We start from the raw sequence: 22299 nt of genomic DNA on the forward strand, positions 1-22299 counted from the left end.
CTATTCTTCAAGAAATACCCATGACTTCAACCTAATCTCTATTTCTACATCTGTGTTTTCCCTTAATAGACAGGGTCAGTGCAGTGCCACAGGCATCTTACCAGGATATTGCTCTCCTCAGAGTAGGAATGCTAACAGGATTCCCTCCCACCCAACCCCACCATATCACAGCCAGAGGCACCATTGCAAAGGTTCCTCTCGCAGTGACAATCCAACAAGAATTTTCTGTGGTTTGGTCTTGCCTGATTCTTAGTGAGCCCATTTGGAATTTTCTTGGCAGAGACAGTTGAATGATTTCCCATTCCTTCTCCAACTCATTTTACAGATAAGGAAACTGAGGCAAATGGGTGACATGACTTGGCCAGGGTCACACAGTTAGGAAGTGTATGAGGTTAGATTTGAAGTTGAGTCCTCCTGACTCCAGGTCCTGAGCTCTGTCCACTATGCCATCCATCTGTTCTCCATAAAGAATCCTGGATCTAATTAAGTCTCAAACTTCTCATAACAAACTGCCGTCTGTCATTCTTCCTTCCTTTGCCATTTACATGTTTCCATCAGTCCAGCTATTTATTTATTAATAAGCATGTCTCCTATGTGGGACACATGGTGCAAAGGGGTAGGAATACAAAGAGAAACCAAGGATAGTTCCTGCTCCCAAGGTGCTCACAATGGGATGGTTTCTGTAACTCAGCTCCCAACCTCCTGCTCCAAGCACTACTCGCCCTTTGGCATCAAAGTGATCAGTGGCACTGAGTTGTAATATTATATTTATTATGATGATGCTGTACAAGGCATCCTTCTCACTTGTCCTTACCAAAATTTTTCACCCATGACCTAATTGATAGGAAGAGGGATTATTGGCGATGAGTCTGGCTGCTGCAGGAGTCCCTTGGTGTTAAATTGATATCACTCCCTTCCAGGCTTGACTGAGCATTCTCAATGCCCGGCCAGCACCAACATATGGTGACAGACTTCGACACCCTGATAAATCCTAACCTGGCTCTCGATGGATTTATCGCCTTCCCTCCGAGACCTTCCACCCTTAGTGCTTCTCAGTATGCATCAGGTCACAACCAGTATGCTAACTGAATCCCAGGGATGTGCCTTCTCTCTCTCCCTCCTTATTTTTCCCATACCTCACTCTTCTCCAGGTCAACTTTTTAGCTCTTAGCTCTTTCAGATTGGCTATGGAACTTCCCCAGAATGAGTTAACAAAAAGGTGGATGCGTCTGCTGCCTGGAGGAGAAATGGGTAGCTGAGAAACACAGAGAGACAGAGGGACAGAGACAGAGATGGGAGCAGGCTAGGAGCCAAGTTGGAGAGCCACTAGAATTCTAGGAGGCAGAGAAGATTCCCCTTTAGGAGATGTTGCACTCAGTTATCACTAAGGTCTCTTCCAATTCGTATATTCAGGAGTCATTTTCTTCATTCCCCCTCCTTCTGACTTCCTTCTTTCTTCCAAGGAACTATAGCTATCAACTAAGTTACTTAGTCTTGAAACTTGGAAGCAACTTTTCCTCTTTTCCTTTAGCGCAGTGGCTCCCGAGTCTCATCCATAACCTAGGCTTATCAATTTCTGATTCTCAATTACCAACGTGTTATTGGGAATCAGCAAGTGATAAAATGAAATCTTGATTTTTTTTAGTTATTTGTGATAGATCACTAAGTAAATAGAAAACAGCATGAGAGAAATTCATAAATATTTATTTTTCATAATCAAATGCAAAATACTTACTGCTCCAAAGAATTTATACTCATCTAGAAAATTTAACCTGAAGAAAAGGTTAAAAATATTTAACTTCTGTCATACCAACAGCAAAAACTTTGCCCTTTATATACAACATCTAATAAAACATGATTTTGCTTGCTTTAATCCACAGCTGAACCTTCCCCAAACTAAATGAAATGAAAAATCATCAACTCTTAGCTGACAGATTTAAATCCTATTTAAAGAAAGAAGGTGTTTGTAGAGATAAAAGGAAGGGCAATTCAAGATTTAACAATGTACAACACCATACTATTATTTCAAAAACATTCATTTCTCTGCTCTCTGAATGAATACAAGCTACCAGAACAAGTCACAAACCAAATTGCTTAGCAAATTGCCTGAAAATCAAATGAAATATTTTTACCTTAACAACATTTTCTTTATTTGGTGACATCACTTGTGATTGATTACCCAATTTGCCCAGCTGACCAGATTTCCAGTGAAAGCCGCTTGACCTTCTGTATACACAAAAAACAACAAAAATGTAATTACTATATATATTTTTCTTGCTAATGAAAACAAATACATTTCCCCTTTCTAGGAAATGGAAATCTAATTTAGGGCATGGAATAGACTCATAAAATGAAAATGATTAATGATATATCTCTAAAGTCATTATCTTTTCCATAATTCTGAAAATATAACCCCTTCAATAATGGTCAGCTTAAAGTATAAATGACAAGCAAAATACAGATAGGAATTTCAATTGTGGAACATTTTACCACCTCAAGAATACTGTGTTGGGATGGCTAGATGGTACAGTGCATAGTACTGGCCCTGGAGTCAAGAGAATCTGAGTTCAAATCTGGCCTCAGACACTTAATAATTACCTAGCTGTGAGACCTTGGGCAAGTCACTTAATCCTATTGCCTTGCCAAATGTATATATATAGTCTTATAGAAAACCCTGAGGATCATCACCCAATTTCCCAAACTTACTGACCAGTATCCAAAATTATAAATATTCTGTTAAACAAATATTCTTTTAAAAATATGCAATATGTTGGCATTTAGAGGCAACACATGTTTCCAGGAAGGCATAATGATGTCAATTTTTAGGAACACCTGAAGAATTTTTCAAAGAATTCAGCAGCCTACTCTCCTACAGATGAACTGCAGACCCTTTGATCCAAACCAAAGAAAAAGAGCCAAAGTTTTCACCTGAATATTCAAAAGTGCCTAAAGTAATTGGTTAACAGCATTAAAGAAGACTCCTCATCCGATCAAATAAATCTTATTTAAAATCTTCTATGTGAAGAGTTTCTCCTTAGGAGCTATGAAATCAATCAAGTTTAAATTCAACAGGCTATGGTCTTGACCCACATGGAAGGAACAGTCTAATGTTGGATATATCAACTACTCTTAAGAATTACATTGCTAAATGAAATCTAATGGCACCATTAAACTGATTCCAGAAAATATCTTGGGAGAGGTAGCATTTGAGTTGGGTTTCAAATGTTAAATGAGAATTCAACTAGAAAAGAGAGAGAGAGAGATCTTAAAGTGTCCAGGAACATTTTTTTTCCTTTAAGTATTGATATATTGATAACGGCATTTGAAAATAATTGACTCTTTCCTAATACTACATGTTTTATTTTATGCATTTAAAAACATTATTCTGAAAAAGCCATTTCGCTTCATCAGACTGTAAAAAGGATCTATGATACAAAAAAAATAAGGATGCATGTTCGAGAGAGACAAAATAAGAGGAACAAAGTCATGGAGAAAAGAAATTGTGAGGCATGTTTTTTGAACAGAGAGCAACCCAAGTGGCTTAATCATAGACAAGATGGAGAGGAGCTGAGGACATTACCAAAAAAACAAAAGGTGCTCATCCAAGATCATGGATACCAAACAAGGAGGTTAGAAGGTAACTCTTGAAAATTTAGCATGAGCAGAGACATGATATGAATAGATGTAAGCAAAGTAAATTAAAGAAAGAATGGAGAGGGAAGAGAATGGAGATCGAAAAGACTTGTTGGGAAGCAATTATCAATAATCCTGAGGTAGGAATGAAGTCTACTAAAGAAGCTCTGGCAAGAACAGAAGAGCTATTATAGGACTTACTACTGGAGAGATGTTATGAAGTGTGGGCAGAACGTTAAGATGGATAAGGTACAAGATGGGAGCAGATGGACAAAGGAATTGTCAAAGATAATGGATCTTTGCAACAAGCTGCAAAGTTTCAAGGAGCTATTTTTATGTCTATTCTATAGCTGAGAAATTGAGATCACCAATGGTTAAGTGATTTGTTCAAGGTCATGTAGCTAGTAAGTGTCTGAAGATGGAAATTGAACAAGAAAAACAGCAGCCCAGGGGCAGCCAATGACAGGAAGATAAGAAGGCAGGATTAAGTTATGGTAGAAAAGGGAACGATTGAAGAGTACCACTAGCCCTTTGGTCAGAGAAGTGGAGCAGTGGATGAAGTACTGGGCCTGGAGTCAGGAAGACTTATCTTCCTGAGTTCAAATCTGACTTCAGACACTTGCTGTGTGACCCTAGCCAAGGTACATAACCTTGTTTTCCTCAGTTTCCTCAGCTGTACAATGAGCTAGAGAAAGAAATGGCAAAGACACTGCAGTATCTCTTGTCAAAAAACCCCATGAGGGGTCCTGAAGAATCAGACACAACTGAAACAACTTAACATCAACATCTTGACTTTAGACCCAGAGCACTATTCACCACATCATTTAGGGCATGGGGTTTTCTGGATAGAGTTGAGCATGAGATTATTAAGAGGAGGGTGAAGAAAGAGGGAAGGGTCTGGCGTAGGACACTCTTGGCTTACACTCTTGGCTTAAAGGTTCATCCTGGAATGGGAAGCCAGTGAAGAGGTAGAAAAGAAGCCATTGGAAAGGTGCAAGGATACCACAGAGTCTGCTGTCTCTGAAACCAAGAGAGAGGGAGGATAAAGATGAGGATGACCTGTCCAAGAGGTAATTAAGCCAATTTGTCAGAGGATAGCCACTAACAAAATTCCACTGACCACGAGGGAGGCTATTGGTGACTTCATGAGAACAATTTCAGTGAAGTAGAGAGAAGAGAGGGCAGCTGCAATCACTGCAGAGAATATGGTCAGACTCAGGGCTGTCTCCCTTATGGAACATTAGCTCATTATAAGAAAGTATTGTTTTATTCTTGTATTTTCATCTCCGGGGCCTTGACAGAGTACTTGACTTAATGCTATTAATCACTTGATAAAGAGAAGGTATGTCTATAAATAACGTTCTGTAGTAAAGGTGATAGTAGAGAATCTCAATGGGGAGGCCCTTTTGAGGATGAAGACTTATGAAGAGACTGAAAATGCATGAGAGAGATGGCCTGGTTGTTTGAGCAAGGTCATAGCCCAGGTAGGTGGAGTTTTCCTTTGACCCTGGAAAGAGGGCTGAGGAATTTTGAGTATTGAATGAAAACAAGAAACGATCTTGTAAGATGGCATTCAAATTCTAAGTGAAGCCTTTTAATCAGCTCCTCTACGTATAAGAGAACAGGGATAATCAGGGATTTCCCCTTCCCCAGTTCAATGCCCATTGTTCAGGGGCCACCAGATGCTGGACCACTGTACCCAAGAAGATGCTGATTCTCCCTTCCCCATCAGAACCTCCACTGGAGGTTCTTCCCAGGGTTCTTCCTCCTCTGTTATTTTTATCCCACTGCATTCTTCCCAAGGCACTGGAGTGAGGGAGCAGTGGCACTGCCATGAAAGGCTTTGCCATCTGACCTCAGAACTTCATCTGCCAAACTCTGATTTCCAAGTAGTCTTTCCAAGTGCTATAACTGATCTTCCCTTTCTGTTCTGTCTCTGTTCTATGAGCATCCCCAGGGGATAGCACAGTTTTTGGTACCTAGAAAGAGTTCATTAAGGTTTTCTACTCCATCCTGTTGAAGAAAGAGATGCAAAAATCACTATGAAAAGATAGGATACAGAATCGATAAAAGAACACAAAGAAATAAAACCAAGCTTTTATTCTTCAGCATGTTCAGAGAATAGTGTTCACCAGATAAACCAGAAAGTATTCCTTTTCCTAAATATTTTGCTACAGCACTGTTACCATATAAAGAACTGATTGAAAGAATTCCAGAAATTTCACCCACTCTCTTTCTTCTTTCTCCCGGCTCATGCTGGATTGTAATTGTTGAAGTTTCTTCTCCATCTCTTGGGTTTCCAGCTCTAACTGTACTTTCTCCACTTGCAGTTCTCTTACATTTCTGACAAAACAGGATTGAAATGGAGGGTGATGTATCTTGTTTTAAAAAAAGTACTGTAGATGTTAATAATACGGAAGAAAAATAATGAAATAGGATGCTGTTACCTTGTATTTTTCCTTTAAACTAATTTTCTAAGTAAGTGGGAAATTTCAAGGTTACACAATGTCTATGCTTTCACTTTTCCTAAAAAGTATTCCCAAAGGTACTGTTCAGTCTTTGGGGTATAGCCTTTAATATTTCCTTTGCATGCTGTGCTTCTTTAAATCTTAAAACTTTTGTTGTTGTTACTGGCTCAGCTAAGAGTGGAAATTATAAATCATTTTCTTTTGTACATGAATTGTGCCCAGAAAACTCAATGAGCAAATGAATGAGAAAGAATTAAATCTAAAATTATGACAGATTCAAATAATGCCTTCCCTCCAACAAGTTTTTATAGTAATAATGGCTTTGAATCACAATTCTTGCCATCACTTCAAGTAATTTTTCAATGTAGACAATATATGAATTATGGCAATCTTATTTTTATTTGTTGAAAATGTTAGCAGTTTCTACCTGAAATTCATAACCATATGTGTAAATCAAGACAAATACATATAGCAAGAAAATTAACAAAATTTGTCACTATATACCAAAATTGTCTTAACTGTTTCATTACCATAACTTACAATGACTAAAAATACAATAAGAGCATAAATTCTCAAATTCTGTTTTACTTTATCTTCTTTTTAAAAAAAAATGCATTTGTTAGTTTGTTTTTACCACAGTACTAGATTAAGATGTCAGTACTAGATAGGAAAGAAGAATTAAAGGAAATAGCTTTCAGGACCTGGAAGAATGTGACTGTTAAACCTGACTCCCTTCTGTGACAAGGAAAAGCTTAATACCCTTTGATTCATGTCTATTAATATTAACTGCTGCAAACTGAGTGGAAAGAAGTATTTTAAGAACTATTTAATCGAGAAAATAGAAATATAAATGAAATTGCAATTGCCAAATTTGCTCATTTTCCTTCCTTTCTACTATATCAGTCATCATTTCACCTCCAGATATAATTCAGAACTATTCGTACATGCAAACAGGCATACTTTATACTCAAACAGATCTGAGATCTTATTGATGAAGCGACCCATTATAACAAGTTATAAATAAAAAGGGTTCACAAGCCTTCTTACTATCCCTACTATGTGAATTTCTCTTTTCTACACATCTCCCTATTCTTTACACTCTTCTATATTTATCTATTATTCCTCACCCCAAAATGAAAGATGGGTAATTAAGCCATGTGGTGTACAAGTGAGATCAGTTTAAATCAAATTAGATTAAAATTCTGCTTCAAATTCACTAATTATGCAAATATGTAAAAGCCATTTAACTACAGTGTAGCATTCTAGTTCATCTATTCAAGAACAATAGTGAGACCTATGATGGTTTTAGATATAATCTAATTAATGTATGTGACATCTTTATAAATTATAAAGCAACACAAATGTCTGCTATTATTTTAAGTGGTGGCTCGTGAAATTGTAAGGGTAACAAATTTCTCATTAGAGCAAAATTATCCTGTGGGGTACAGATTACGAGCTGTAGCTCTTAAGAGTCCTGAGGCTCATAAAGCTTAATGTTAGCTTCCTCACAAAATGATGGGCAACATATCAGTCAGGGTTTTCAGCAAAGGGTAGCAACTGGACAGGTGGATCAATTACAAATAGACACACAACGCACATACAAACATGCATTGCATATATAAATACATCTATTTATTGTGTGAATATGTACAATGCATTTGTGACTGCATGGGTTTATTGATACAGACTGGATGAATTTCATTCATATGTGAGTGACGCTGGCATCAAAGGAAAATGGTTAGGGTTGCAATAGACTCTAGAAGTCTTTGGGAGAACATAGTTACCTGTCTAAGGAAATAGAGGGATGATAGGTGCTGAATGCATGTATATATGTGTGTGTGTGTGTGTGTGTGTGTGTGTGTGATATCTCTGTTTATATATGTATGTATAAATATATACATATATACTATATATATTATATACGCTTTATATGCACAGGTAGAAGGAGTTTCTATGACTAAGATTATGATTCCGTGGCACTAAGTAAGGAAGATGCATGGGTGTGTGTACTCGTGGAGGTGCACTAGGGTGACTTTTGGCAAATCTCTCGGCATGGGTTCTCTCATCTGTGACACTGCAGGGTTGATTTGAGGATCTCCAAGATGTCTTCCAAGAGCAGCTAGATGGCTCAATGGAGAAAGTGTTAGTCCTGATTTCATGAAAACTTGAATTCAAATCCAGCCTCAATCACTTACTTACTATCTCTGAGACCCTGGGCATGTCACTTAACCTCTGCATTAATCTACCAAAGGAGGAAATGGAAAACTCTTCCCATATCTTAGCTAAGAAAACAAAACCTATTGGACTGAATGGTACACAGGGTCACAAAGAGTCAAATATGACCCAATAATAGAATAATATACATCAGCAATAATTTCAATATTACTCCCTCTATCCTCCATTTGTTTCCTTCTAAGAGATGTGTTGTCATCTATCCAAAAACCCTCAGGAGGAGACCTCCCCACTGTGTTCCCTTTTTAATTCCTTGTGATTCATTTTCTCTCATTCCAGAGCCAATACTGCTCATACCAATCTTGGGGGTGCCTAGAGCCCCACTCTGGGGCAATTCCCCCAACTCCCTCTCACCTTGGCAGTTCAGGTGCCCAGAGCATGACTGACTCCCACTAGAATTCTCTAGGTAATCCTGAGGGCCCAGGCTCAGGTCCTATCACCTACATACTTAATGTCAGACTTAGCTTAGGACTCTGATGGTATAACCAGGACAGCAATTAGAAAAACGTTACCTCCAAGTCAGACCTACACTCCCACAAATATCCACTGTTGTCTTGGGGCCAGTAGAAGCAAACAGCGCCCTGAGGTGGGACAAGGCCCAGTGTCTCTGAGAGAAGTCACAGTTCAACAAATCAGAGGGCCAGGAGGCTTTCTCCAGCACTATGGACTCCCTAGAACTGTCTAACTAAAGAATTAGGAATCAGCGAGAGCAATTGCAGCTATTAGCACAGGAAGAAAAGGAATCCAAGAGAGCAACACCTCAAGAAAGTTCATAGAGGGTGCAATCCCTAAAGCTTACTCCGTAGAGCAGGCCCCCATCCACCCTCCAGCAGGGACCACAAACCGGTGTCCTTGAACCCCCCCCCAGAAATAACCATTGCTGAGTGGACCACCCAGGATGCACTTGGAACCACAGGGACCCTCAACTGTGCCCAGAGGAGCAGGAATATGGGAAGGAGGCTAGGACTTGTGTGTGCATGTGTGGGTGCATGTGTGTGCATGTCTGTGTGTGCGCAGTCTGTATGTGTGCTGTGCCACATATCTGTGGTAGTGCTGATCCAGGCATAGTTTAGGAACTTTCTGAGTATCATAACTATTTTTCTTCAGAAGGACTTTAACAACTTATAGCTCCCCCAATAGCACATTAATGCAATTGTTTTCTCCCAGTCCTTCCCCTTCTATTGACAAACTCCAAAGATCTGAATTGACCAGTCTAAAGGCCTAGAGGGAGCGCTAAATGACTCAGCCTCACTAGACCTAAATATCTAAGGTAACATGTTCCTCATTCTCCTTCTGGCCTCACTCGCTCACTATGTAACCCTAGACTAGTCACTTTACCTCTATTTGCCTTTATCGGCAAGGCCAAACCACTTCAGTATCTTGACCACAAAGCCTACAGGATCACAGAGAATTGGACCCAACTGCAGGATTCAGCAACACCACTGGTCCTCATTTAGGCTATATAACCATAACTATATAACCATATAACCATAACTTGAAAAGATGGGATATCTTGGGGGAGAAGCATTGGTGGGGGAAGACTTTTCATGGTGGTTAAGTCTCAGAGGGTAATAGTATTTGGTCTGGATCAACAGATTTAAATGAAACTTGGAAACACCAGAAGGCTTTGGAATGGTGGAACCGTAGCACAATTGACTTCCCAGCCAACTTTTTCCTGAGGGTCTCCCTCCAATCCAGGATTAATCAGGGCACAGCTTCTTGCTGCTGCGATAGATGAATATATTAAGTGCCTCCTACTATTTCTTTGAAGCTCATTTGGCCCCATAGTAAGAGCCCATATCTGTATTCTACATGAAGAGTTAGTTCCCTTAGGACAACATGGTGACCTAGATACCAGAAGAATTATTATCCCCATTTCCCAGATGAGGAACTCAAATCTTGGAGAGGAGTCAGGATCAGGCCTAGGACTTGATCTTGAGCCTAATGGTCCCATCACTGGAGCACACAGATTAGGTCTCCCCAAATCTCTATTTCTCCCTACAATAATGTTTACAATCTGGAGGAGAAAGCACTACTATGGTCACATAAACCATCATGGTGGCTCTGGCTCATCTCTGGTGAGATGACTGGTCCAGCAGCCTCATCTGTATCCAACTTTCCCCTTTAGTTATTTTATTGCCCAAATACTACTCTTTTCCCCTACTAGTTTTCTTTAATATAGACAAATTAGGTATGAAATATTCATATTTATATCTTGAAGAATTTGGATAGAAAGTAAAGGAGAAGAAAATGGAATTATAGATGCATAACATTTGAGTTATATTATACATTTAAATCTGAAAGCTCTATTTAAACACTTTTATATTCCAGCATCTACAAACTTTCATAATTATTTCAATTTCAGTTAATGGAACACATGCACTTACTTGGCTTTTAGCTTGACAGAGTTTCCAGCTTTTCCCCATGGAAGAACTATAAAATCATTGCTGTTCATGATTTATGATGTAATAATATCTTCTCAAAAGCGTTCTGATCGGGAACTCTTTTATGTCATAGAACCTGATTATCAAATAGAATAAATATGTTTAAGTCAACAAAAAGATAAAATGCAAATCAAAACTACCTATATGGAATGGAAAATTTAAAAACAAAACAAAAAATGCATGATGACATGCTCCCACTACAATTTTCCTCTGTAAGACCTGAGATTCTTATTAGTCTGAATAAAATCACCATCAAGTAAAGGGAAGGCCTTTGATATTAGATCCCTTTGAAAGGAATATTCCCTTTAGCACATTTTGAAAATAGCAAGTATTAGAGTCCCATTTTACTACAAATCACTACAAGGTCTGAGGAATGGGAAAATTTTGGTGTGTGTATGCATATATATATATGTGCATATATATATATATATATATATATAAATTAGAGATAGGGATAGAGATAGAGATTTACATGAATGTGGTACATAATCTATAACACTGCTAATTGAGTTGGACTAAAATTATAATTTGAGATTTCCAAAGCAGACTCATTTATGACAATAATGAAAATTTCATTCAAATACCATTTAATGTAGATATTTTAACCCATTTTACAGTAAGTAAATTGGGGCAAAAAGGCAGTGACTTGTCTAAATGTCTAAAAATCTTGAAGCCAACATGAAAGCTTGAGTCACCTGACCGTAAAGTCAACATTCTTTCCACTAATGCCCATTTTTCCTACAGAAAACTGCAAAGATCTCTTATTTGATCAGTTTAGAATTTCCTTCCATTGACAAGATTGCATTCCCTCTTTACTTTAGTAGATTGTTGAATCCATTAGGAATTCATCATCATTTATTAAAGACCTATTGTACACCAAGCGGAGAGATACAAAAGCAAATATGAAAAAAAAAAATCCATGCTTCAAAGGCCCTCCTGTTCTATCAGGGAAGAAATGTTCAAATATTAGTATCTATAGGTCAAAATCATGTGGAGATATTAAAATATAAGAACAAAACAGTAGGGACCAATAGGCAATTGGGGGGAAGAGAAATGGTGCTGGAGTGAAGGGGGAATTTGAATAGTGTCCTGAAGAAAGAGAGGGATTCAATATGGGGGAGGTGATGAGGGGATGCAGTCTAAGCATGGGGAGTGAACAATCAGAGTAATGTATAGATTATGGGAGAGTAGATGACATCAATCATTCATCAGGCATTTAATAAGCACTTATCATGTCTTATCTATAAAATGAGCTGGAGAAGGATACAGCAAATCATTCCAGTATCTTTTCCAGGAAAACCCCTAATGGAACCCCAAGAGTCAAACTGAAAAACAATTCAACTAATGTCAGACCCTGTGATAAATACCAGGGCACAGAAAGAAAGGCAAAGAATTTCTACCAGCAAGAATTTCCATTCTTAGTAGGGTAGAAAATATATAAATAATGAAATAACTACAAGAAATATAAAAAGTGGAAGATCAACATAAGGAACAGAGAGGTCAGTTTCTAGCTTCTTAGTAAGTTAACTTCTCCGTAACTAACCTGGCATAAGACCCTCATCACCCTACATCTGGACTATTGAACTAGCCTACTGATTAGTCTCCCTCCCTCAAGTCTCTCTCTTTCCTATCCATTCTCCATTAATTCATCAATTTTTTTCTTCCTAAAACATAGGTTTGACCATATCATATCATATCATATCACTTCCTACTCAATTAAATTCCATGGACATTGTGTTCTGTCCAAGATGAAATATAAAATCCTTCTGGTCACTTCCTGAAACCCTCTTAACCTGATAATGTGACACTAGCCTCTTATAGGATACTCATTTCATGCCTGGAATGCTCTTCCTCATCATCACTACCTCTTAACATCCATGACTTCCTTCAAGCCTCAGTTAAAACCTTTCTCAGACCCTTTTTAGTTTTTGCAAGGCAATGGAGTTAAGTGACTTGCCCAAGGTCACACAGCTAGGTAATTATTGTGTCTGAGGTCAGATCTGAACTCTGGTCCTCCTGACTCAGGGTTGATTTTCTCTCCATTGCACCACCTAGCTGACCCTCCCAGACCCTCTTGCTCTTAGCATACTCCCAGTTTATACTGTCTATGTTTATGCATTGATTGCCTGTTTCCTCCACCACCCAACTATGAGTTCCTTGGGAGCAGATACAGGTTTTTGGTTAGTGGTTCTGATTGGTCAGTTGAGTAGATTTGTCTGTTGGACTAGAGAAGAAAGGAGGTAGAACAGCCAGTGAAACACAGTCAGAAAATTGAATGTCTTATGATAGCAATAACAAGGAGATCAGTGTCACCCTATAGCAGACTATGAGGAGGGGAGTAAGGCAAATACAATGGAAAGGTAAGACTAGATGAGGCCCAAACACGGGATTTATATTTGATACTGAGGTAATCAGAAGTCACTGGTCTATGTTGACATGGAATAGGAGGAGGGACTGAAGGAAGCTTGTACTCTATCATTGACTCCATCAATAAAATTAACTAAAAGAAAAGAAAAAACTATGGTCAAATGTGTGTTTATGGTTGATTTTCCAAAAGTTTGAAAGGGAAGCCAAGCTGGCATTCTCTTTTCTTGGAGAAGTCAAGTTCGACTTTGTTCCCCTGAGAAAACAAATCTCCATGTCTTAGGGTAATGAAGGGAAATAAAACTGGCTTCCAGGAAAAGTCATTTACTCAATTCAACTCGGTTCAACAAATACTTAGTTTTATAAATAATACCTACTATTTATATGCCTTGATTTAGTTTGAGAAACTTGAGTTCTTTATCTGGCCTGAATGACTTGGGAAATGTGACAGTTTTCTGAGGAGAATAAGTTCAAATTTAGAAGACTACTTTTTTCAGTGTATTAAATGGAAAGTTTAAAACAGTTGCTCTCCCCATTGAGCACATCCAAAGATAGCTCAGTGAGGCTCTAGGATCTAGTCTACTATTTCTAACATGCTGCTTCCTTACAATCATAACATATTGTTGCACTATCAAAAAATGGAATGAAAAGCTGCTGAATAATGACTGGCTGGATAGAGCACCGGCCCTGGAGTCAGGAGGTCCTGAGTTCAAATCTGACCTCAGACACTTAATAATTACCTAGCTGTGTGGCCTTGGGCAAGTCACTTAACCCCATTGCCTTGCAAAAAAAAAAAATATGACTGGCAAGATTGCTGAAATATCTTACTGCTCTCCACCTAGCCACAATGCAAATAACATGGGTAATATATATTGTTAACGCCTGGCTAAATTTGCCTATCTTTTGAAAAAAAGGAAAAGATGCAAATTCCTAAATTCTAATCTGTTCCACATTTATGATTATTGTTTTATGTGCAAATTAGTCAAATTATTTCATGCATTTCACTTTTCTTATTAAGTGAAATTTCCCCTCAATTAAGTATTTCATCAAAAAAGAACACAAAAGCCCTTTTTTCTTTTCCTTTCTTGAATTAAAAAGATCCAGAGATTGTAAATAGGAGTCATGCTTCCCTGAGTGTTTTTCTTAAAACCAACAGAAATAGTCTGTTGGGGTACCGACAATAGCAATGTAAACATGATGAAGTACTAATCTCTAGTCAAAGAATTTTTAACCAGTAAAATAAGGATAAACCAAAAATTGATGATTCAAGGTAAAAATGATATCAGAATTGTATGCTAAGATGTTGGATGATAATGATGGGATGCCAAGACTTTTGAGCATGGTTATGACTTTTCCAAGTAAATTTATTTATTATTTTATAAGACAATGAAATATGACCTAATGGACTGAGGCCAGAAATAACAAGGATACCCTGCTTGAGAAACAAATTTGATCTGTCCCAATATATATAAAATCTTATTAGAACTCCAGAGGAGAAAAGGAAGGTAACGAAAATACTTTATTCAAGTACATTAAAGTTTAAAAATGAAAAGTTAGGGAGGAAATGAATCGTTTCAAAGCCTTAGCATTTTTAAAACTGTAGACCATTTTAGAATCCGTAAAACATAATCGTTTTTCTACCATGTACTTAAGTAGGTTAACATTGTCTAGCTATTTGGTATTCTCACTAACTTCCAGTGCAAATCATCACAGCAAATTGAAAGTTTGGGGGTTTTAGTTTAGATTTTTTAGACAGTTTAAATGTTTTCTATTTTTAATCCCATGAAATTTCACTTGAAAATTTCTTCAATATTGCACTATATATATATATATATATATATACATATATATATATATATATATATATATATATGTAGTGTAATTTTAGAACCAAAAGCAACCTCTGAGGTCATCCAATCTAGTGTCAAACTCAAATATAAGTCACTAATTTGTACATAAAGTTCCCTCGGAGACTGCACACTGACTTTCTTTTAGAATACCACATTATCTATGTCATATTGTACTTTTTAAATTTATTTTGTTGAATGCTTCCCAATTATATTTAAATCTGGTTTGAATTATGCTTCACAGTGAGTTAACTGCAGGTGGGCCAGGTATTTGACACCTGTGATTTAATCAGTCTCCTTTTATAGACAAAAAAAGGGAGGTCTATGGAGGTTAAGAGATTGGACCCACTTCACCCATAGGATAAGGATTATGCTTTGAGCCCAGGTGCTGTGGACCCCAATGTAGTGCTTCTTCTTGGTATTCCATTCCCCTCTCAGCTTCTGGACCCTTTTCACCACAAAATATGTTTCTGCTCTGGTCTGCTCTTCAACTGGGAAGTTCCTTCTGGAACCTCTACTTTGGGGAGGGGTATGGACTGGTCATCTTTCATCCCCATTTCTGACTATACCTCTCTTTGCCCTCTATCCACTATATTTTCAAGATCTATTTTTGTATAGCCTTCTGCCATTAAAATATAAGCATAGTGTGTTGGATTAGAAGCCTGAAAGATCTGGATTCCAATATTGCCTCAGAAACATTGGATTTGAGAATCAGGGTCAATCCACTAAGACTAGAGAAGGTATTGGAAGTTTTTCAGTCAAAAATTCCTTATACCACTGAAATCACTAGTCTGGTTCTTATTATGTAAACAAGGCAAACTAAAGAGAAGAGGCATGTTACATCCAATCAACCATCTGCATACAAAGCTACTTTACCAATAATATTCATTTTCCCAATACAAAAACTAGATCTAGCACAACACTCTAAATATAGTCCCTTTTATTTAGAAAACAATTCTAATTCCTCATCTGTTGAGGAAGTGGCAAGATTTCTAAAAGTCCCTTCCATCCTCAAATTCTATGCCCACATAATCCCATAAATTGCCTCATATGTCTTTACAGAGATTACCCATAGCTTTTAAGCAAGCTGTTGATGAAGTATTCATTCCCCTATCACATTCCTTTTAAATTATAACAAATAAGAAAATTTGGAGAAAAATCTATTGTTTTGAAAGCCCTGTTTGCTAAGTTTTACAACAAAGTTTTTAATAGCTTAAGTAGCTTCTGCATTTCAAATATCGGATCACTAATTATTGTGTTTAAAGGCCTCCCACTCCCTACAGAATTAAGCTCAATGTCCATGCTCCCAGAAGAGATACTCAGGGTCCTCCCTCTACCATTTTACTCCACCCCCTTCCTCCTAACCTCATCTCCCTAGAGGGCTCTATATGCTTCAGCTAAAATACCCTACTTCATATCTCTGAATATGTCTCAGAATTTTTGTTTATGCATTTCAGAAATACTCTTTTGTGCTTCCTTCTGTTTAATCGCATCCTTCTTTATTTAAGAGAGAAATGCTCAAGATTCAGCTTCACTATGGAACTGCTCTTCTCCATAAGACATGATCTCTCCTTCCTCCAACTCATTACTCCTCTGAATAAGTCTGGCCCTGTGCCATTAGTTTGAACATTATATTCAATTTGTCTTGGGTTATTATCACTTTAATTAATTAATTAATGTTTGTCCTTCATTTTTGGAAAAAAAAAAACATGAAATCAGAGACATGATATCATGACAAGTATGTGAATTGGTTTGGGGGGGGGGGGGCTGTGCTAAGTCACCAGCCTCACTTTCTCCTCCAGAACCAGGTGTAGTGGCCAGATAGGAATCAGAGAAAATGGAGATAGCCCAGAATGTGAGGCAGAGTTAAGCAACTCGAGATCACATAGCTAGTAAGTATCTGAAGTCAAATTTGAACTCAGATCCTCCTGACTTCAGGGCCAGTGCTCAGTCCACTAGCTTCCTCTAAGGTTGCTTGAAGGGTCTAAACATTTAAAAAGCTCATAATATCTCTTCTGTTCCTAGATTCCTAATTCACACTTAGTCTGTCCCTTTATTTGGGGGCAAAGGGAGATAAAGATGCTACAAAAATCAGAACCCCGTAAGGAGGGGAGGGAAATGGGAATATCAAATTGTTGCTACTACAATACTTGCCACAAGTGCAATTTCATGAGAATGAGTCTTTCCTCTACTATTGATGATCTTCGTTGTTCTTTCTCCAAGAAGGCTATGACATCAGGGGAGGGGACGCCATGACTAGCACATGGATTGGATTGGAGTGAAGGGGGCTGTGCTAAAGTCACCAACCTCACTTTCTCCTTCAGGTATCTGAGTCCAATGACCAAATATAAGTCAGGACAATTGGAGGTGACCCTGGATGTGAGGCGATCAGGGTTAGGTGGCTTGTCCAAGGTCATACACTCGTGTCAAGTGTGACCTGAGCCCCAAGGCCAGTGCTCTATCCACTGTCCTTTCCTCTCTTAGCAAAGAACTCCAAGCCCTCTTGTGTTAAATGATCCAAACTAGGGGCCAACATGGTCACCCACCTGAGGACAACCTAGTCTGGAGTCTAGCCCAGATCTGAAATCTTTCCAGCCCGTAGGCTCTGCTGTTCCTCAGAGGCCTTTGATAACTTAGTAACTAGTTACCTCCATGCAATGAGGGGACCTCTAAGCCAGACTTTGGATCAAAGTGGCTCTCATTCTTTTCATGTAATTTTTTTTAATTTAAAAGCTCTTTACTTTTTTTATTACGTAGCTAAGTTTTGATATGAGGACAACTTGTTCAGCTTCTAGTAAGGGCTTCTCCTTAAGTGCCCCTTACTAGTTGGATGACCCTGAGCGGGGAGTCCTTGTCTGCCTCAATTTCCTCAACTGTCAAATGGGGGTCCCTGGCTCTCAGCGGAGTGGAAACCAGATGAGAGACTGGGAAAAGCGTGAAGCATCTCCAGCTCACCCAGCCCGTAAGTGTCCGAAGCCCCATTGGCACTCCGGGCCTCCGGCCCACACGGCCCTGCTAGCAAGCAGGGAGGCCAGCGGGGGGGGGGGGGGGGTCCTTTCACCCCCACCCTGGGGCCACAGTTTCTCTCTTTGGAAAAGAAGCAGCGGGGCTTGGAGGGGGGAGTTGGCCACCCGGGCGGGTGGGCGCTGCCTCGGGCTTCAGTCCTGTAGGGAGGGGCAAGGAAAGATGGGGGGGAGCAGGGCCTCGGTCCGTCCCCCTGGCCAGGTAGCCCCCCGCCCGGAGCCCCGACCCACCTGCGGGCCCCGCACCTCCATCGCCAGCGCCGCCAGCCCAGGGCGGGCCGCCCCGCCCCGCGCCCCACGGCGCCTCCGTTTGGGCTCCCCGTTACCTGGCGACCCGGCGTGGCCATGGCAACCGGAGTCTGCCGGACTGTGCCACTCCCGCGGCGGGGAGAGCGCTCGGGCGCGTTCCAAATAGCCCAGGGGCGAGGGGAGGAAGACGCCCCTCCCCCAGGAGCCCCCCAGCCCCCCGCATCCAGGGCCCGTGAAAGCGCAGACTGCGCGGCTTCCTCTCGGGCTTTCCACGGCCGCCAAGGCTCACTAGCCAACAAAGATGGAAGATTTCCAGTCAGACCCCCCAAAACCGGGAGGTGACTCAGAAGAACGCGTTTTACAGATGGGGAAACAGAGGCCTCAAGAGTTAGGTGACAGATCGTGCTCACCCTTCTAAGGCCCCCGTTAGTCGGGTCCCCAATCCCCAGCACCCCAGCAGACAGCTGACCTAACTTTATGAACCCCTAAATTATAAGGCTCCTTCAGCCCCTGCCAGGAAACAACACTAAAAGCCTTTTGCAACACATTCGCATTTGCATTTTGAAGCCTCTCCCAGCATCCGTGGAACAGCTCAGGAGCCAAACATCGCTAGGAAGGTGATGTCCTAAGAGAAAGATTCTGAAGCAAAATGCAGGGTCCTTCCTTCTGGAACCCAGAATCGGTGGGTGACAAAGTGAAACGCAAAATAGAAGATGGAACAACAGCCCCAGAAAAGCATGGGCTGGCTGCACAGGCAGGATCAGCTCCGGAAGGGCGAGTCAGATGATTCACCTGTTGTGCTGGTTTTCTTTTTCAAATTATTTACTTTCTTTTTTGCCACCAGCTTCCTGTGAGGGGAGTATATTTGGTCACTTGTTAGCACGAGTTCTTCCAAAAAAACCAAAAGTTCCCCACATTCTTCTAAGTTTTATTTTAATTCCTAAGATTTTCTCCCGTGTTTTCTTCAGTCTAGAAACCCAACAAAATAAGAAATCAAGATTTAATGTGTAGCTTTTGGCAATTTCCAAGATGCAAAAGCTCCCCTGAAAATTTAACAATCCCCTCTTGGGAGCCGTGAGCACAACAATCCTGGCTTACCCCATCACAGGAGAATCTCATTCCTTATCAGCAAAGGAATGTTTGTGCCCACTCATCCTTAGGCACCCTAACGCCCCCACCCATATCCCACTCAATCCAGAGGTTCACCATACAGGTAGCATTCTTAGTGCACACTGTACCTAAGAATTAACTAACTTAACCCACACAAACTTAAAACCCTGAAGCTGAAGCAATCCGTAGACCTCAGCCTCCCTAGCATGGAGAATTTCAGGGGTTAACCATCCTACCTGGTTCAAATAATTGCTTTTTGGCTTTTGTGAACTTGGGGGATGAACTATATTAGACTGGATTTTTCTGATGTTTTTGAGATTAAACTATGTTACCCAATTGTATTTCCATTTTTACCTCCTGGAAATGAGGAAAATGAATTTCACAGGCATAATAGAATTTATAGGAAAAGACAACTCTGATTCTTTCGAGCTGTGTGACCCTAAAGAATAACTTAATGCCTCTGGGACTCGCTTTCTTCATCTTTAAAAGAAATTGAACACTCCTTCTACTTCCTTTTTCATGAAATTGTTGTTGTAAGGTAAGCATTCTATAAGACCTAGCAGTGAGGAGAGGTGATTTAGAGATCTTCAAGTAACATAGTCCATATAGTTATGCAGTTTTGCCTTCATCCTTATTATATTCCTGATTTCCACCCAGACCAGTTCATTCCAGAGATCAGAAATAAAAAGCTGAGGATAACTTGGAATTGGGATCCTATGTATCACCCTGTGCAAGTGACTTGACCTTTTTGGCCTTAGATTCCTCACCTGTAGAATGAGGACACTGAAGAAGGACTAGATTGAAGACAATCTAAAGTTTTGGAATGGGAGAGTTATGAAACTGATAAGAAACATAGCTTCTTGGTGCCACTACCTCAGAAATAGTTATACCAGTTTGCATGCCAGGATGGCCAGACAGGGATTCTGAATGAGATCACGTGGATGTATCATATGCCAAGTAGGTCATTTGCCCATGAAGTATAAAGACATCCTCTTGTTTTCTAATTTTATCATTTTCCTGGGGATCCATGAGAGAGAACTAGAAACTAAGGAACCACTAGTCCATGTGGCAACATCACCACCTGGATGCAAAATTCTATTTCATCTAACATGTAGCAAAGACCATGAGCTGACAGAATCTGTTTCATGAGTTGCTTGACTGTGAGAATCATTGACTTCGTGAGGCAGTGAACATTACCCCTAAAAAAGAATCCATGTCCATCCAATCCAAGGTGTGGAAGACTGAGAGTGGGAAAGGACATGATTTCAGACCACACTAAAACCACAGGTCTCCAGATGACTGACATTCTCCTTGCAAAATGCAATTGTGAATGGAGATAGCATTAGAAGCAATGTGGAACCAGTTGCTTAAAGTCTCAATGATATCTTTTTATTTTCTTTCTATTCCAGTAAATTTAGTTTCCAGCAAATGCATTATAAAGTTTGATATAAGTGCATTTTCCTTTTAGATCACATAAAATCAGGAAGAAAATAATCTTAGTGGAAAACATCATTAATAACAATAATAACAGCAAAAATAAATACCATTTATATAGCAAAGCCCTTTAAAAATCTTATTTTATTTTATCCTCATTATAAATCTAGATGCTAGAATTATCACACTTTACCAATTTTTATGTATGCTAGAGACCAAGAGATCCTTGAACACTAGGGACAAATTTTATTTATTACATTTCTCCCAAGTCCATGCATTAACCTACAAAATGAGGATGTCACCAGAAACAGAGACTGTTTGGATGAAAAGGCTCTCCCAGCAAAGAAACTTGACAAATCACTACAGGAGTCTTTGCTACAATTAAGAGAGCTGGGAAACTGGTTCTAGCAGCAGAAATGTTCTCAGTGGGGAAGACATCCATACTAAGAGAAGTTAATATTCACTAAATTGCTGTGCAGATTTTCAAAGAAAAGTAGTTAGGCAGAGAATCTTTGAATCCTATTCTCTTCTGACATATTAAGGTCAGGAGTGATCTGTATTAAGGATGAAGAGAGAAGTTGTCTAAAGCTTTACTGGAGGGATATGATGTGGCAGTCATTTAGTATTGGTGCTGAATATTTGATTAAACTCATTTGTCTTGCCTTGCTATGTATATTCCTTAAATGTCTTTTGCTCTGAATTCACAGTTTATCTGGCTTAGCCTGGCATAGGGATGCATTGATAGGGGCTCAGAGTTAGGATCTGAAGACAATGATGACTCAAAACAACATAAAGAATTTGAAAATACTGAATTTTCAGTCATGAAAGGATCTATGTAGGGAGGGGAAAAGGGGAGAAGAAGATGAGCCAGTTCCCCATATGTGTGGAGCACCAAAAGTCTAACATTCACTTCTCTTCAGATATTCTGCCATTCTGACCAGATTGTTGTTCTCCAAATTCAGTCTGTTCCTTTGGCCAGCTTAGTCCCCAGCCTGGAATGCACTTCCTCCATCTTTCAGGCTATTTAGCTTCTTTCATGATTTAAATAAGGTACTACAGTCAGCAGAAAAATTTTTCTGACATTCTCTCTATCCTTTTCTCACACCTCAGTTTATCTCACATTTACTTACCTGTGTTTATCCACTACACACACACACACACACACACACACACACACACACACACACACACACACACACCCTTAGTGGAATATAATTCATATGAAGGCAGAAACTATTTTACATTTTTGTTTTTGTATCCCCAAATGCCTTCCACAAAATTGTTTTTTACTATACATTGGTTGAACTGGTTTGTTGAATCAGAGGCTTTATGATTGGGTAAGAGTGACCCTAAGCTATATAAAATTCAATGATGTGGGTGAGAAAACCCACATTTAGCAAGGGTGGGGAAGAAGTTAATCTGATTTTAGAGAGGAATCATCCTTACATGGAACCACAAGAAACTAAATGCCTTTGTCTTAAAGGGAATGAGGTAT

General features: G+C 39.4%; 1 protein-coding gene across 1 annotated transcript in view; it reads right to left on the reverse strand.

Moving 5' to 3' along the window:
* The window catches only part of ZBBX (zinc finger B-box domain containing), a 109390-nt gene extending 91054 nt beyond the window's left edge, over window positions 1-18336 (reverse strand). Inside the window, exons 1-4 of the mRNA XM_074192722.1 lie at window positions 18243-18336; window positions 10721-10853; window positions 5863-5976; window positions 2133-2226 (exon numbers count right to left, since the gene is read on the reverse strand). Of these exons, the coding sequence (XP_074048823.1) occupies window positions 2133-2226; window positions 5863-5976; window positions 10721-10788 (276 nt within the window). The 5' untranslated portion in view covers window positions 10789-10853; window positions 18243-18336. The remainder of the gene's footprint in view (window positions 1-2132; window positions 2227-5862; window positions 5977-10720; window positions 10854-18242) is intronic.
* Between the last annotated feature and the right edge of the window lie 3963 nt (window positions 18337-22299).

This window comes from Macrotis lagotis, chromosome 6 (genome assembly GCF_037893015.1).
Source record: "Macrotis lagotis isolate mMagLag1 chromosome 6, bilby.v1.9.chrom.fasta, whole genome shotgun sequence".
Classification (NCBI taxonomy): Eukaryota; Metazoa; Chordata; class Mammalia; order Peramelemorphia; family Peramelidae; genus Macrotis; species Macrotis lagotis.